Below are 16,661 nucleotides of genomic sequence, written 5' to 3'. Positions count from 1 at the left end.
TTTTTTTCCACCCGTTCCCCCTCCATCAACCAGCCATGACTTCACGGACGCGCGGCCACGGCTACCTGCCCGCACCCACGCACGGCAGGGGCGGAAACGGGGCCGGAGCAGAACCACGCGCCACTCCCTGCCCCTCCGGTCAGTGCCCGGAGCTGGCACCACGCAGCCCCGCTCCCCAAAATCAGGCGATGTCACCGGGGACGTGCTGCTCTGCACCAACACCTGCCAAATCACGCGGGGAGCGGAGAAGCGGCGCTAAGAAACCCAAATCCGGCGCGTGCGTGCCGGGAGCGGCGGCGCCTTTTTCCCCTCCTGAGGACACGTGGGCTCATGCAGCCCCCGACTCGCTCCGCGGACGGAGCGGCGGTCCCGGCACCAGCTCAGCACGGTCTGGTTTGTGTCACTGATGCTGTTGGGAGCCCGGACGCTCCTGGAGGAAGAGCAGGAGCTTCTGGCTCCTACGTCTCCTTCCCTGGGATGCAACCAGTTGCTTCGAGTTTCCTTCAGCGCTGCCGGTGTTATGGCACGGGGTCTGGCTGGGAGCTGCCGGTGCCTCTTTTCCAGGAGTCGTTAAGAGGGAAGAGCGTGATGAGAACAGACAGTTCTGGCTGCACAAGCCCGAAGCCACAAAGGCAGCAGGAGCGTCCGCTCCCGTCGCAGGGGGATCCGCACGAAGCCGTCCCGAACCACGGCCGCTGCTGCGCAGAACACCCGAGGGGACGGGCGGGCACGTGCCACTCGTGTGGGGAGCGACACCACCAGCGCGGCCACGGGGCAACCCATGATCAGCCCTGACCAACCTGCTGCTCCAACGTGTCGGGTTCATTTCATTTCACTCTAAGATGAGAGCAGCCCTGAGCAGAAGGACTTGGGGGTGCTGGGTGATGAGAAGCTCACCATGAGCTGGCACCGTGCGCTGGCAGCCCAGAGAGCCACCCGTGCCCTGGGCTGCACCCAGAGCAGCGTGGGCAGCAGGTCGGGGGGGGATTCTGCCCCTCTGCTCTGCTCTGTGAGACCCCCCTGCAGTGCTGCATTCAGCTCCGGGGTCCCCAACAGCAGAAGGACACGGAGCTGCTGGAGCAGGGCCAGAGGAGGCCACGGAGATGCTCCGAGGGCTGGAGCACCTCTGCTCTGGAGACAGGCTGGGAGAGTTGGGGCTGTTCAGCCTGGAGAAGAGAAGGCTCCGGGGAGACCTTCCAGCACCTCCCAGTGCCTGAAGGGGCTCCAGGAAAGCTGGAGAGGGCTTTGGACACGGGTGTGGAGTGACAGGACACGGGGTCGATGGCTTTAAACTGGAAGAGGGGAGATTTTGATGGGATCTGAGGAAGAAATTCTTCCCTCTGAGGGTGCTGAGGCACTGGCACAGGTTGCCCAGAGAAGCTGTGGCTGCCCCATCCCTGGCAGTGTGCCAGGCCAGGTTGGATGGGGCTTTGGGCAACCTGGTGTAGTGGAGGGTGTCCCTGCCCGTGGCAGGGGGGTTGGAACTGGGTGGTCTGTGAGGTCCCTTCCCACCCAAACCATTCCAGGATTCCACGTGGTCCAAACAACACACTGATCAGATCGCAGCCCGACCATCTCGCGTAACAACCTGTTTCCACCCATGACATCTCCCTGCTGGAGAGCTCACACCCAATGCCAGCAGCAGCTTTCCGAGGTGAAGACGGGGCCACCCCCATGGCACGGCGGCAGACAGAGGGGTCGGCTCGGCGTGCCCAACCCCACCAGTCCAGTTGCTCTGCTCGGGTAAGGAAAGAGCCTTTCTTCACCGTCGGGATTCGACAAGTGGGCTGCCAAGTGATGCCAGAGCCCTTTTAGCCCTTGGCTGCTTTGTCTGCTCTTTGTGGGCTCCTCCAGGCTTTTTTGTTGTTTTTTTCTCCCCAAGACTAACAATTGCCTGTAAAAAACCCAAATCTGGAAACGCAAAAGAGGGTAAAACTGAAAACCAGGGCAGAGCTTCGTCCCCGCGGGCTGACCCAAGCTCCAGGAGAACCTCCTGATGTCCAGTGGGTGGATGGAGCCAGGCAGGGCACGGGCAATGGTGGGAGAAGCAGCACGATGCCCGCGACAAACTGGAGACCTGCCTCCACCGATGGGACACGTTGACGGGTCCGGCAGCCCCCCCACGCCGCGGGACACAGCCTCACGCTCCCGCAGGGATCCCGCTGCATCCCAGGGGTGGGAGAGTCCCGCAGCTCCCCGAACGCAGGCTCTGCCTTCACGGTGTCCCACCTCTCCCACCACAAAGGCTCCGTTGGGAACATCCAGGGGCTGACGATGCTCAGCAAGTCAGTCCTGCGCTCACGGGCTCAGGCAACATGGACCGAGAGCCGGCGTGAGACGTGGTCCCGGCACGGGACATGGACCTGGCACACCAAACGGTGGGAACAGCAGCTGGAGAGCAGCTGTTCACCCCCTTGGTGGTGGTGGTGGGGGACACCTCGGGCTGAAAGCACCAAAGAAGGACAAGGCAGACGTGGTGGCTCGGCGCTGCCACCGCGACCCAGGGGAAGACGGCACCGTGGCACGGCTCCGTTCGCTCAACCGGCAGCGGTTCGGTGCGACCGGGACACGCTGCAGCCGTCGACGCCACGAAGCCAAAAAGTTTTCTCTTTCCAGCTTCCCCTCCTCATCCTTCAGGGAAGCACAGCCGCCCTCCCTCCCCACGAAACGCTCGCCCATCCCCTAGGTGCCCAGCGAGCCCCGGGGGGCTCCGCCAAGACCCGCTCCCGCGAGCCGGCGCGGCTCCTTGGGGCGGCTGCGGCACGAGCCCAACGCCGCGGGGCTCTGGCAGCGCGGCCGCGGAGGCGGCTGATTTAATGCTTCCCGATTTAGGGATTGTGTTCTTCTGAGGGAAAAAAAACAACAAAAAAAAAAAAAAAAAAAAAGAGAAAAAAAGAAACCAACCCACAAAAAAAAAACCCCAAACCACAGCAGAGGTCAGGCCGTCACGCCTACGGTACGGGTTCGTACCACCACCGAGTTCCACGTGGCAGGTGGGCACGTGCCCCGGCGCCAGCCGCCCCGGCGCCCCGGCTGTGCCGTACCTGCAGGGGTGGAGGGTCCGGGGGGTCGGACCGTGGCCGCTGCTGCTGCTCCTCCTCTCCCGGCCCTGCAGGTTCTTCGGTAGCTGAACACCCACGGTGCAGCTGACGCGCAGCAGGAGAGTCACAAACAACGGCGCGTAGAGTCCCAGCGCCGCTGCGCCAGACTCCGGAGCAGACATGATCTCATACAGAGCACATGTGGCCTGGAAGAGAGCACGGGAGAGGAGGATTAGGAGGGATATCCCACACCACCACGCCGGTGTCTGTTAGTAAATAACCCAGCGAGAGGGTTTGGGGTTGGTTTTGGGGGTTTTTTTCCCTCTCTTTCCTGCGACACCTAACAAAGCATCGGCGTCGACCCCCCGCAGCGGAACCCCCTCCGTATCCCGCAGGCAGCTGCTCCTCGGGAAAGCGGGGGGAGGTCGGAGGGGTGTACCTGGGGAAGGGGGAGCAGATCCAAGAGCTCGGGTTTTCCGGGCAGGAAGACACCGGCGCACGCAGAGCCGTATTCCGGCCCGTTTCAAACGCCGGAATTACCCGGCGCAACACGGAGCGGGGTTAGAGCCGGAGCGGGGAAGGGAGGGGGGTTCGCTCTCGGGGCGGCCGACCCCGTACCATCTGCGCTCAGGTCCTTCGCAGGAGGAGGAGGAGGAGGAGGAAATTTTCACAGCTGCTTTACTGCTTAGAAAGCTGCCAAGCTGGGTTTATTTTTTTTCTGAAGGGATAAAACCCAAAGTGGTCTCCCTGGAGGACGGACACCTGAGAGGCGTTTTACGAGCCGGTGGATTAGCTCTAATAGGCATTACACAGCCGTGCCTTATTTCCAGAGCCCGCGCCTGGCACGCACCCCCCAGCCACGGAAATGAAAAAAGCATTCCAGGTGCCGGCGCGGGGAACGGCATCCTCGGCGGAGCCGGGAGCGGGACACTTACGGCCAAGGGCAGGGGGGTGGCGATGCGCTCGGAGCCGCTCCCCAGCAGGAAGCACTTGCTCTCCTTGTACGGGACGTCCCTGTTCACCTTCTCCAGGAGCTGCTCCAGGATCTGGGCGGTGAGGGTGGGCTCGGTGGCCAGGGACCTCCACATGGCACACGTGTGGCTAGAGGAGGGGGGAAGGGAGGAGAGCATCGCTTTGGCACCGGCTGCTGCCGATCACGCGTCAGCCCCCTCTTCACCCCACGGAACACCCGGCTCAGGGCACCCACCACGCAGAAACGTGGGCGAGGAGCCCGTCACCACCAGACGGTGCCACCTGGCTCAGCACCTCCGCTGCCACGGCAGCCAGCGCCTCGCTGCTGGCATAGCCGGCGCAGAGCGCAGGAGCCGGCAACGGCAAACCCCGGTGGGAGAGCCGTCCCAGGCAGCTCACCGGAGCCGCGCGCAGGGGAAGGCTCGATGGTGGCCTCCCGCGATCCTCACCCAAAGCCACCCCAAAACCCCACGGCTCCCCTGGCACTGCCAGCCAGCGAGGTCCTGCCTCGCCCCGCACGGTTTGCGAGCCTGCCCGCCGCGGCAGGACCGGAGCGGCGGTTATGGCACAAGGAAGAAGAGGAGAGAATCTGCTCGAGGCTCAGCGCGGGACCGGTGCCGAGGTGCTCAGCAGCTTTGGGGTAGGTGGTCCGCTCCGTAAAGCGGCACCGAGCCCCCCGGCCACGCTCGGCTCCGTGGGGCCGGCTTTGCTAGCTCCCGCTGCCGGCGCCACTAAGCCCAGCGAGCCCCCCGAAAAGGCAGCTCCGGCGGCGAGCGGCCGCGCCGGCCCTCGAGCACGCAAAGGGAATTCCAAGTGGGCTCTGATTACTGGGCTACGGAGCCAAAGGATCAGGTGCAGCTTAAGCGAAAGCCGCTCCGCAGCCCGGGGCGCCGCGAGAACGCGGAGCTGGGCAGGACCTGTCGAAGGGCAGCGGGCTGCCCAGCAGGCTGGACACCACCACGCTCTTGTGCTGGGAGGCCAGGATGTACACCGTCTGCTGGGCCGCCTTCCGGATGTGCTCCTCGTCCACCTCCTCCAGCTTGCCGTGGATGATGCTCATGATGTCGGGCACCTGGGGGAAGAGGAGGCAGAGGCGTCCGGCTGAGCACCGGGACGAGCCGAGCGCTCGGGGCGACCGTCAGACGGGCACCTGCAGCCAGGACACGCGTGTCCCGTCCCCTCCACGGCAAAGCATCAGGAAGGGTGGCTGATTTTTCCGGAGGAGGGAAGTCTCCCAGCTGGCTGGATGCAGGCAGAACCCCAGATCCCTGTGGAAGCCAAGGATCCTTCCCCACCCTCCCACCCAGGAGGCGGATGAGACCGCAGGGATGCAGCACGGACACCCTCCGTCCCCGACCCGCGGCGTTCCGGCAGCGAGAGGCGCTCCGTGAGCGAGTTCCTAAGAGGAGCTGGAGCTGAAGGCAGGGAGACACCTCGGCTCTCGCCGTAAAAACGCACGTTAAGGTGAAGAGGAAGTTCACGTGCAGACCAGGCCTGGCAGCAAATTCCCCGAGATTAAGCGCGGAGCAGGCGAGCGCTCCGTCCCCAGCTGCGCTCGGGTCTGCCCCGCGGACTCCGAGGCTTAGCATCAGTTCGGATTTCAGGATCTGGGCAGGACTGGATGTGACCAGAAGGTGAGTCATGTAAGCTGGAGCAATCCCATGTCGGAGAGGGGCTCACAGGTAGCGAGCAGGACTCCAGCAGAAGCCCCAGCGCAGAAGAAAGGCCACGGAGTAGCTGGAGACCCGCTGTTTCCAATTACCGCGGGAGAAAGGGGGAGCTTAGCCCTAAAGGCAGCGGATTAGACAAAAAACCCTTCTGCATCCAGCACCTCTAAGCCCTGCAAGCATCCAGACCGGCTTCCCAGCCAGGAACCCCGGGCTCCCCCAGAGCTCGCGGAGCTTTCGCAGGGAGCCTGAGCCCTTCTGGTAAAGTGAGCTTCTCTGAACTCCTCAACCCGAGCCCGAGCCAGACCGGAGCCGGCCGCGCCAGCAGCCGCCTCCGACGGCGCAGCGGCCTCCCGCCACGGCGAGGACGGAGGAGGAGAGCGCAGGAGCACGTGCCCACGGGAAAGGAGGGAGGCGAGGAGCGACGGCCCCCCCAAAAGCTTTGGGGCGAGCGTTCCTCTGGCCAGAAATGCGATGGCAAGAGTCAAACGCCTCCCTCCTCTTCCATCGGGGCTGTGCTGGGCATCGCGCTCCTGCCAAGGGCTTGCTCCTCACCGGAGCATCCCTGGCGGTACCAGAGGAGCCCATCACCTCCAGCAAACCAGCTGCTGGAGGCGCAAGTGGGAGTTACTGGGCTACGCAGGTGGGAAGGACGGGGGGCAGCATGACCCAACTGGAGAGGGACTTTGGAGAGGGGCTTTTTACAAGGGCGTGGAGTGACAGGACACGGGGTGATGGCTTTGAACTGGGAGAGGGGAGATTCCGATGGGATCTGAGGAAGAAATTCTTCCCTCTGAGGGTGCTGAGGCACTGGCACAGGTTGCCCAGAGAAGCTGTGGCTGCCCCATCCCTGGCAGTGTTCCAGGCCAGGCTGGATGGGGCTTTGGGCACCCTGGTGTAGTGGAGGGTGTCCCTGCCCATGGCAGGGGGGGGTTGGAACTGGGTGGTCTGTGAGGTCCCTTCCCACCCAAAGTGTTATATGATCCTATGGAGCGGCCTCTCCAGGACTGCGTTTGGACCACGGAGGCCGTGCCGAGGCCGCGGAGCAGCTCACCTTCTCCTGCAGGACACCTCCGCGCTCCTTGAGGAGGGAGTTGATCATGACGGTGGCCGCTCGGGAACAGTTCTTATCGGGGTCCGCCAGCCCCTCGAACAGGGCGAGCAGGAGGCTCATCAGCTGGTCCGGAGGGACTCGCTTCCCGATCACCTGAGGGAAGGGCGAGCGGAGTTGGGAGTTGAGCAACAGGATGTTGTCACTCTCTGAAGAGAGTGGTCCCTTCGGTGGCACTGGCAGCACCTGGACAGAGGGTCTCCTGCCCAGGTCATAGAATCATAGAATGGTCAGGGCTGGAAGGGACCTTCAAAGGTCATCTAGTCCAACCCCCCTGCAAGGAACAGGGATATCTCCTACTAGATCAGGTTGCTCAGGGCCTTGTCCAACCTGGCCTTGAACGTCTCCAGGGATGGAGCATCCACCACCTCTCTGGGCAACCTGTTCCAGTGTTCTACCACTCTCATAGTAAAAAATTTTTTCCTAATATCCAACCTGAACCTACCTCCCTCTATTTTAAACCCATTACCCCTTGTCCTATCATAACTGGCCCTCCTGAACAGCCTCTCCCCATCTTTCCTGTAGGCCCCCTTGAGGTACTGGAAGACCGCTATAAGGTCACCCCGGAGCCTCCTCTCTCCAGGCTGAACAGCCCCAACTCTTTCAGCCTGTCCTCATAGGAAAGGTGCTCCAGCCCTCTTATCATCTTCGTGGCCCTCCTCTGGACCCTCTCCAACTGGTCCATGTCCTTCTTATGTTGGGGACTCCAGAACTGGACGCAGTACTCCAAGTGAGGTCTCACGAGGGCAGAGTAGAGGGGGAGAATCACCTCCCTCGACCTGCTGGCCACGCTCCTCTTGATGCAGCCCAGGACGCGGTTGGCCTTCTGGGCCGCAAGAGCACATTGCCGGCTCATATTGAGCTTCTCGTCCACCAGTGCTCCCAAGTCCTTCTCCTCAGGGCTGCTCTCGATCCAATCACCACCCAGTCTGTATTTATGCCTGGGATTGCCACGACCCAGATGTAGGACCTTGCATTTGGCCTGGTTAAACTTCATGAGGTTGGTACGGGCCCACCTCTCCAGCCTGTCAAGGTTGCCTGGTCCCCCAGCCACAGGCAGCAGGACGGCCGTTCCCAGGCTCCGTGCCCAGCGGGAGCCCAAACTGGTGGTGATGGAGGGGAGCAAGGGCCAGGAACGCCCTGGAGGGAGACAAGAAGCCACCTGCCCCCCGCTGTCGGCCAGATAACCGGAGCTTCTCCTGGGATGGGCTGGGACAGCACAACCAAGCCATTGACTCCGCTCCGGCCACCACCCGAGCCCTGGGAGGGCGCTCCCCACAGGTCCCACCGTGCTCTCCAGACCAAGGGTGGGATAAGCTGCTGAGTGGAGAAGTGAGGAGGCAGAACGACCACTAGAGCCACAACGATGAGGAACGACCTTTTGTCCTTTTCCAGGACAAAACAATACGACAGCAACAAGTCCTTCTGGAGCCACGCTGGCAGAGCTCTCAGCGCAGAAAGCGGCCATCAAAGAGGAGTTCACCCCTCATCCCACCCCCAACCATCAGATCCCAGACACCATCCATGGCATCTGAATCACGGCACTTCCAGAGCCCCATTTGGACCTTTTGGGGCGTCAAGTGAACGGCTTCACCAACGCCGCTGCCATACTGGAGCTCTACGGCTGCAGCTCCTGAGCCAACCACCCCCCGCTCCACCAGAGAACGCAGCGACGGGGCCTCCAGAGCCTCCTTCAGCCACCAGCTCCCACTGAGGAGCACACTGGGGCCCCACGCGGGTCCCACCGGGCTGAGCAAGACCACCTCCACATGAGCTTTTAGATGGTGTGGACAGGAACTATTTGCCTTATCTACAACCATGGAAGTTTTCCACCCCAGCGCTGGCAGCGTCGATGGCTGAAGAGTTCAGGACCCCTCGATGGATGCACCGAGCCACAGCACAGCCAGGCACGAGTCTCCACCGGCATCCACCGCACCCCCAGAGTGTCTGCACAGATGTCCTCCTTGGGGTCTGCACGCCCAAAGAGGGGACCAGTAGCTTCCCAGTGGGGGTGAGATGCTCTGAGCATCCCCTGGCCAGGCTGGGGGGGAATTCTCTGGCCGGAGAAGACTGCAGCGGTTTGTTTCCTGCTCCACAGCTCCACCGCCCTGCCAAGACCAGGACCGCCCTGGCTTCGCCCTCCACCTTACCATGGCAATGTTGTTGCAGGTATGGAAGAGAACGGTGAAGTCGGGCTCCTCCAAGCCTTTCTTCAGAGCTTTCAGCCCCTCCACCATCTCATCTCTGTGATCCCGGGCGAAACCTGGATTCAGAGGGAGCATTCAGTGAGCAGCATCCCTCATGCTTTACAGCCACGAGCTGCGGGGAGCTGGGTTTTACTGGCGAGCCCGCCCGGCTTTCAGGAAGGAGCCAAGAAACCCAAGCTGCTGCCAAGGGCTAGAAGAGCTGGCCCTGCAAGGAGCCACGCTGCTCTGGAGAGCAGGACCCCCACAAAAGTCCTCTCCTGCTGCTGTAGAAGCTGTGATTTTCTCAATGCCTCCGCTCAGGACATCTGAAGTGGAGGACTGACCTCTCCTGGAGAGAGGGAGAACGCCAGGCTGAACGGCAGGCGGAGAAACCCGCTCCTGGAATCACAGAACGGTTTGGGTCGGAAGGGACCTTCAAGGTCATCCCGTTCCAACCCCCCTGCCACGGGCAGGGACACCCTCCACTACACCAGGTTGCCCAAAGCCCCATCCAGCCTGGCCTGGCACACTGCCAGGGATGGGGCAGCCACAGCTTCTCTGGGCAACCTGTGCCAGTGCCTCAGCACCCTCAGAGGGAAGAATTTCTTCCGTAGATCCCATCGAAATCTCCCCTCTTCCAGTTCAAAGCCATCACCCCGTGTCCTGTCACCCCACACCTTTGTCCAAAGCCCTTCTCCAGCTTTCCTGCAGCCCCTTTAGGCACTGGGAGGTGCTGGAAGGTCTCCCCGGAGCCTTCTCTTCCCAAAACGTTGGGGAAGCCCCGGAAAGCCAAGGGCTCCAGCGACGCTCTCGCACCAGCCCTGCTTCTGCAGCAAACCGCGGGGTTTGCTCCTTCGGGATCACGTACGTGGAGGGATGGGACGCGCCCCCCTCTGCCCGGCCGCGGAGCAGAGGGCTCCCAGCGCCGGCACCGACACCGCCCTCCGCCACCCACCTTCGTAGCAGAGCTGGATGTAGAGCAGGCAGTAGACGCAGTCGACGGCGTGTTGGCGGACGCTGCCCAGGGAGTCCGAGCAGCGCGGGGAGAAGAGGGCGATCAGGACGCCGAGGTTGTAGAAGGGGATGACGGTCTGTAGGGACAAGCACGGGTGATGCTCACACGGCGATTCCCTGCGGTCAAAGCCCACCTTGGCACCCCCGACTCGGAGCGGGATGCGGGCACGAGCCCCGGCGAGGCTGAGAGCAGCGGAGCTGCGGGTACTCACGCTGACGTTCAGCTTGCTCAGGTAGAAGTCCAGCAAGGCAGCGCTGACCTCCACCGCGCGCTGCCGCTCGTGCTCCTTGCTCGACTTGATCCAGGGACCTAAATGCTGCGGGAGAAGAGCGTCAGGAAGGCGAGATGGAGCTCGGCTGCTTCGCCACGCGCGGCCAAGGCCACCTTCAGCCCAGCGACCCGCGGTGCACGCGTGGGCTGTAGGAGCTACGGCCCCGACCGGCTCGTCCTCAGGGCAACAAGGGGTGTCTGCCTCCTGGTGAGGCTGTGTGTGCATCATCCCCACCGCTACCAGAGTCTTCCTCACCAGCCACGTGCTGGCCACCCTTCTCGGGCAACAGCAGCAAGCCCAGAGGGGCAATCACGTGCCTCCTCCCCACTAGAGACCCTGGCCCAAGCGGGCAGCGTGGGCACGGCAGCAGAGCAGCCCAGCCTCTGCGGGAGGGGGACCGGGGTCACACCGGACCTCACGTTGCACGGAGAAGCAAGGACCAGTCTCACTAATTCCTGCTGCAGCTCCAAAGCTGCCACTGCCTCGTGACCACCCAGTTGGCAGCCGGGCACCTTGGCTTCCCTGCCTGTCCCCGGAGAACCCACCGACACCAGGCTGCGCCTACCGCAAACATGTCCTGCAGCCCGTGGGGGGTCAAGTTCCTCTGCAGGAGACTCTTCAGCAGGTCTTTAAGGGCACTGATGGTGTCACCATACAGCATCTGAGGAGGAAAGATGGATTGCGGGGTACAGGAGCAGTGCCCCTCGTGCCAAAGCGCCCGCCCAGGCATGCGAGGAGGGAGAGGCATCTCCCTCTGCACCTATTCCCAGCGTGCAGGGCTCTCCCTGGCATTGGGCACCATGATGCCACCACCCCCAGCTGAGTAGGAGAACCAGATGGGACTGAAACCCAGTTTGCAAAATCCACCTTCGCTGGTGGGAGCTGGCACCGCGGCGGCTGCGGTCTGCGCCGAGCGCCAGCAGCCAGCCCGAGCCAAGTACGCCGGCACAGATGCTTCGGCACAGACTTTCCAGGAGGGAATTTGGTCCTTCTCCCACTTGGGGTTAAGCTCCAGCGAGCCCAGCCTGAACGAGCCCTTTGAAGAAACTTACAGTTTCCTTCCAGGACTTAATTTGGGACAAACTCCAAAAAATAAAAGCTACAAAGGTTCGTAGGGTGGAAGGGAAGGAGTGAGGGATTAACAGCTTGCCATTTTCAGGCCAGATGCTGGCAAACACCAGCCAGGGACGGCGTGAGCCCCGGGCTCCTGCTCTGCAGCTCACCTCGGAGGAGCCGCAGCGGCGGCGGGCGATCCGGCGGAGCGCGGGGCTGCGCCGCAGCCACCCAGCAGCTGCAACAACTTCATTAGCGGCGTGTTATTTCCATTCATTAAGCACTCGACCACAACTGAGCAGCAGCTGCAGCCTTTCAAAAGCCAGTTATGTAAAGGCCCCTTCTACCCCGCAGGGTTGCCAGGATCATTGGATTTTTCCCCTCGAGGGAGTTCACGCTCTTATTAGCAGCATTTGGACTTGCTGATAAGCTCATATTTTCTCACTTGCTATCAGCGCACAGAAGGGCCGGGCTTTTTCAAGAGATAAGTGAGCGGAGGAAACGGCGCGGCTCGCTGCCCCCGAGGTGCCCAGCTGAATGGAAAACAGGCCTTTCCCACGGCTCATCTGCTGCCAGGCAAAACGCCGGGGCTCACGGGACCGTCGAAAGGCATCTGCGCCCCACCTCGAAACCAGCATCCCGGCGCAGCCGCGACCGCGGCTCCTGTGCGCCGCGGAACAAAGCCGGATCGCCCTGCCAGGTCGTGGCTTCGTGCCGCCAGGCTCAGCCCGCCGGCGCCGGGCACCGCACCTCCTTGTGTAAGGCATCGCCTCCGTTCTCATCCCGCTCCTTCGCCGGCTCCAGGGCGAGCACGCTGGCGAGGCAGGTATCCATCAGCTCCGTCCGGTCGGGGTCACTGAGGTGGGGCTCCAGGACGCTGATCCCACGTTAAGGAAGCAACAGGGACACATGGAGCGCCACAGGAGGGCCCTTCACCCGGGTAAACTGGGAACGAGGACTTTCACCCGCATTCCTGCTGGCTTGACTCCACACTAAGCAGCGCCGGCTTTAATCGGAAGCGGGCAGAGTGTTCCCAGTATCCGTGTCAGGAGCTGTGACACGCTGAGTATTTTTAACTGGAGCTCGGGAGTCACCTTTGCGGAACGGAGAGCGCGGTGCCCTTGGCTCTGCTTTGCACGAAGAACGTTCGCCGCAGAGGCCAAGGAGAACCGAGCGCCCGGGGGCGGCCGTGCCGGTGAGACCGTCCGGTTCCACCGCACAGCTCTGCCGTGCCCACAAAACCATCCGGTTCCACCGCACAGCTCTGCCGTGCCCGCCGCGCCTCGGCGCTGCCGTCAGCCCCGTGGGGAGAAGCAGGGAGCGGGGTCGGGCTCTGCGGGCACAGCGGCTCTGGCCAGCGCTGCTCTGGCTGCCCTGCGAGCGGCATTCCCGCCGGGATGGGCGCGGAGAAAGGATACACCAGGTAAGTGCAGGTGATCATCGCCCGCTGCCGAACCGGCGTCCGCATCGCCTCCAGCGGTTCTGCTTTGATGAACTCCTGGAAGGCAGAAGGTGGTGATGGTTACGGTCACATCCACCCCCGGGCCAAGCTTTGGGGCGATTCCTGCCTCGACGCCCAGCGAGCTGGGAGCCACCCCACGTTGCCCTGATGCCCCAAATGCCACACGACAACCCCAAGCCATGGGCGACGTGGCCAGGGAGACGCAGCATCCCCGCTGAGACCCGGTGCATGCCCCAGAGGGCCGGCAGAGCCCAGACTGCGGGTCGGTGGTCCGTGGAGGTCAGCCCCCCGCCCCGGCAGGCACGTGGGGATGGGGCTCGGCAGCGCAAACTCATACCCACCCTCCCCATAAGGTGCCCAGACCGCAGCTCCAGAGATGGAGCAGCCACCCCTGTGCTTAACCCTCAGTTGGGAACCTCCTCCGGTGTCCTCTGGACCAGCCCCAAGACGTGCCACCTGCCAGGGCTCGCTCTTACCACCATCTGGGCCACGAGCTCCGCTTTGCGGGAGAAGACGAAGTCCCCGCACTTCCCGCCGTTGTAGATGGCTTGGCTGATCATGCAGATGCTCCGGATGAGGCACAGCTTCAGGGTCAGGTCCTGAGAGCAGAACCCGGGGTGAGAACGAAGACCAGGCTTCCTGCACGACCGTAACCTGCCATCCCACCCAGCACCGGTGTCCCGCCAAGACAACCAGTGCCCGGGCTGAGCACAACAGCCCGGCCGGTGCTGTCGGCAGCGCGTGGGCTCAGCTCTCTGCTCCTCATCCACGTTACGGGCTCCCTGGCAAGCGGGGAGCAAAGGACACCCTGTCCCCAGTGTCACGGACCAGCTGGACACCAGGAGCTCGCTGGCAGCGCACGGGACGAGGACAACCGCCCGGGCTCTCCCCGAGCGCGCAGATGCTCAAGGCAACTCCAGAAGTCGCCAGGAGCTCTTCCTCCGGCGCAGCTCAGGGTCTCGGACAGCCGACACGGGGTCAGGAGGAGACACCCCGACCAAAAGTGCTCCCAGCCCCCAGCGAGCCCCTCGGGAGGGTCTGAGCGAGAAGGTCCCCAGCTCGGGGGCCGGAGCCGCTCTGCAGAAGCCGTTAGTGCCAGCGGGAGCCCAGAAGGAAAAGGCATTAGTGGAGCCCGGAGGAGGAGTCCTTGGCCTGACAGTTCAACTTGACAAATGCCATTTCTCTTGTTCAGCCCTCGAAAAGAGAACTATAAAAATTACGGCCCCTCGCTGCCCCCAGGACAGTAATCTGGGTTTTAATAAGTGCCTCTTGAATGATCGTTCCAGGGGGAAGCAGGAAAATTAGTTTAGTGGATTTTAGCCGAGCGGTAGGTTGCGGCTCGGTCTCCGGAGTCCCAAAGCTTCCCCAGCAAAGCACGTGTGGGGGGAGCAGGAGGGGCTGCCCGACCGCCCGCTCTGCGGGCACGGGATGGGCGCACCGCGCCGTGCCGGCACCCAGGGGAAGCCATCGCAGCCTTTGGGCAGCTCGGCGTTGCACCGCGGCGGTGCCCACCCCGGCCACGCTTTCACCTCCGGCTCCCGTCCTGCCAAAAAGGCGTTTTTCCCCCCTTCCCCTCGGCTGTGAGTTTTGGCACTTTTGGGCAACAGTTCCAGCACGGAGCACCGGGCTGGGGGAGCTCGGGGCGAGGAGCAGCGGCTCCCATAGCTCTCCCAGTTGGTGCCCGTGGGCAGAGCAGTGCCAGGAACACAGCACCGGGCTGCTCTCGGGGAGAACCCGGAGCAAGAGGCGGACAGAGAGAGCAGGAAAGAGCAGAGAGCAGCTCGGATCGAACGCCTCACACTGTACCTTGGTTTCTACCTTTATTCCCAGAACCTGAACAAGTGAAAAAAACAAAACACGTTAGCAACGCGCCGGTGAGCGGGGCCCGTGGTGAACCTCCTTCTCCCAGGGGCTGCCCGGGGTCCCAGCGGGACCCTTCGGGCAGAGCATCCGGAACAGCCCGGCTGCTCCGGCTCACTCAGCTGTGCTCTCCCTCCCCGGGGAGGATCCCAGTAGCTTACCTTGGTGTTAAAGTACTGGAAGATGTTCTTCAGGATGTCTGCTTCGATCCTGGCCAGCACCAGCTCCTTGGGCGCGTACATGGCCACGTGGCCGTAGCACAGGATGAGGGTGCTCTTTATCTTCTCCACTTCGTTGTCGCTACGGTCCTGTTGCAGCAGATGAGAAACTTACTGGGGGGACTGGAGGGGAAGCCGAGGCTGGCTCTTGCCAGGTCTCACGAGGAGGTGGCCTCCCCGACCAGCTGAAGGTGCCTCCCAGAAGACAGGACCCCTCCCAGCGGGTTTTGGACCTTCGCTTCCCACCTTTTCGCTGGTGGCAGCAACATCCAGAGCCCTGATGGAGCACCAGGCGCCGGAGCGCGAGTCGCACCAACGGCACGTCTCTGCCCGAGGCACGAGCCCCAGTTTGCCATCGAGCGTTACCAGTTAGAGCTCGGCTGGGAAGCACGTGAGCCCCATCCTGGGCAAGCTAACCAGGTTAACTGCTGGTTAACTGCCATGCCAGAAATCAGCATCTGCTGCCAGGCTTCCCCTGCGCCAACCCCTCCTTGTGCCACGGCCCGAGGGGCAGGGCAGGGACGAAGGCTCCCTGGCTGCACGAGGGCTTCCTCGCCCAGCTGCCAAGCACCGGGCACCTTTCTGACGTGCGCCAAGGTCTTTTCCATGTCCTGTCCCTCAAGCACCCAGTCTTAGAGGCTGGGAGTTGAAACAGCTGCCTGAGTCGGAAAGTTTGAGGAGAGGCTTCTGCTGCCAGTGCCCGGGGCACGAAACACCCCCCGTCTCTCCCGGGGTGCACACGTGGCTGCAGGAGCCGCTCGGGGACCGCTGGCAAGCACCAAGGTGCCAAACCACGCTCCACGTCAGGCCAGGGTTTCCCGATGGACGCAGAAGCCAAGTTACAGCTGACTCGAGCCCACCCAACGAGCCAGCGGCTTCACCGGGACGCGAGTCCGGAGCAGCGTACGGCCGGGAGCTGGGAGCTGGGGCCAAGCAGCCCCCGGTGCCAAGAGCAGCTCTCCGGAGAAGCAGGGGGTACCCCGGCCCCAGCCGAACGCACCGAGGCAGGAAATTAACTCCGTTCCCGAGGACCGCTCCGGCACGCGCCGTACGGGAAGGAGCCGGCGTGAGCCGTTTGCCGCGGGCTGCGCCACAGCAGGCGCCCGTTGGCTCCTACCTTGAAGATGCTGAACAGCCCCACAGACTTCTTGAAGACATCAGACCGAACGAAATCCTCCAGCTTGGCCAGGGTTTCCTCCAGGTGATTTATTGCACATATCCCAAAGCAGGAAGCAAGTCCCTGGAGGAAGCAGAGAAAACACATTAGCAGAAAGCTATTAATTCACCAGCCCCAGCTGACGCCTGAAGAGAGCCTGTTTATTAGTTTAATTCCCAGCACCTGAGCCGTGCCCAACTGGGAGCAGCCCCAGCAGCCAGCGCTGCCCTCTCCCAGGGCAGGGATTTGCCTCCAGGGGACACTGGGACACAATAACGCTGTCCCCGTGCCGGTGACAGGCTGGGACACAGCTCGAGAGGAGCGGTGGTGGCAGGACAGACGCAGGACAGACGCAGGACAGACGCGGCACGCTCTCCAGCGGGCAGACGTCAGCCGCTCCGCGGGAGCCGGGAGCCGGGCTGGAAGCGAGAGCAAAGCGGGCTTAGCAGGTCCTGCCTTTCTGCTCTGCCTCCAGGAGGTCGAGCAAGCTGGGCTGAAACTCCATAAACAGTTTATCCAAGGGCAGCCCTTGAGGGAGCTGCAGGAGCTGGAGCGACGCCAGGCACCGTCGGCGCGTGTTCGCGCGGCACGTCCAGGCGGCTGCGGGCAGGGGGGAGCGCCGGGGGGCCGGGGCCGGGCAGAGCACGGC

General features: G+C 63.0%; 1 protein-coding gene across 1 annotated transcript in view; it reads right to left on the bottom strand.

Moving 5' to 3' along the window:
* MROH1 (maestro heat like repeat family member 1) overlaps positions 1 to 16,661 on the bottom strand; it is a 51,092-nt gene that overhangs the window by 9,144 nt on the left and 25,287 nt on the right. Inside the window, exons 20-34 of the mRNA XM_086630828.1 lie at positions 15,974 to 16,096; positions 14,800 to 14,946; positions 14,585 to 14,611; positions 13,255 to 13,377; positions 12,735 to 12,814; positions 12,067 to 12,193; positions 10,829 to 10,924; positions 10,204 to 10,308; positions 9,933 to 10,068; positions 8,942 to 9,054; positions 6,735 to 6,887; positions 4,931 to 5,085; positions 3,977 to 4,142; positions 3,045 to 3,247; positions 2,145 to 2,292 (exon numbers count right to left, since the gene is read on the bottom strand). Of these exons, the coding sequence (XP_086486954.1) occupies positions 2,145 to 2,292; positions 3,045 to 3,247; positions 3,977 to 4,142; positions 4,931 to 5,085; positions 6,735 to 6,887; positions 8,942 to 9,054; positions 9,933 to 10,068; positions 10,204 to 10,308; positions 10,829 to 10,924; positions 12,067 to 12,193; positions 12,735 to 12,814; positions 13,255 to 13,377; positions 14,585 to 14,611; positions 14,800 to 14,946; positions 15,974 to 16,096 (1,902 nt within the window). The remainder of the gene's footprint in view (positions 1 to 2,144; positions 2,293 to 3,044; positions 3,248 to 3,976; positions 4,143 to 4,930; positions 5,086 to 6,734; positions 6,888 to 8,941; positions 9,055 to 9,932; positions 10,069 to 10,203; positions 10,309 to 10,828; positions 10,925 to 12,066; positions 12,194 to 12,734; positions 12,815 to 13,254; positions 13,378 to 14,584; positions 14,612 to 14,799; positions 14,947 to 15,973; positions 16,097 to 16,661) is intronic.

This window comes from Tauraco erythrolophus, unplaced genomic scaffold (genome assembly GCF_009769465.1).
Source record: "Tauraco erythrolophus isolate bTauEry1 unplaced genomic scaffold, bTauEry1.pri scaffold_52_arrow_ctg1, whole genome shotgun sequence".
Taxonomy (NCBI): domain Eukaryota; kingdom Metazoa; phylum Chordata; class Aves; order Musophagiformes; family Musophagidae; genus Tauraco; species Tauraco erythrolophus.
The sequence above is the reverse complement of the archived record's forward strand: the minus strand, read 5'-3'. Positions and strand labels throughout refer to the sequence as shown.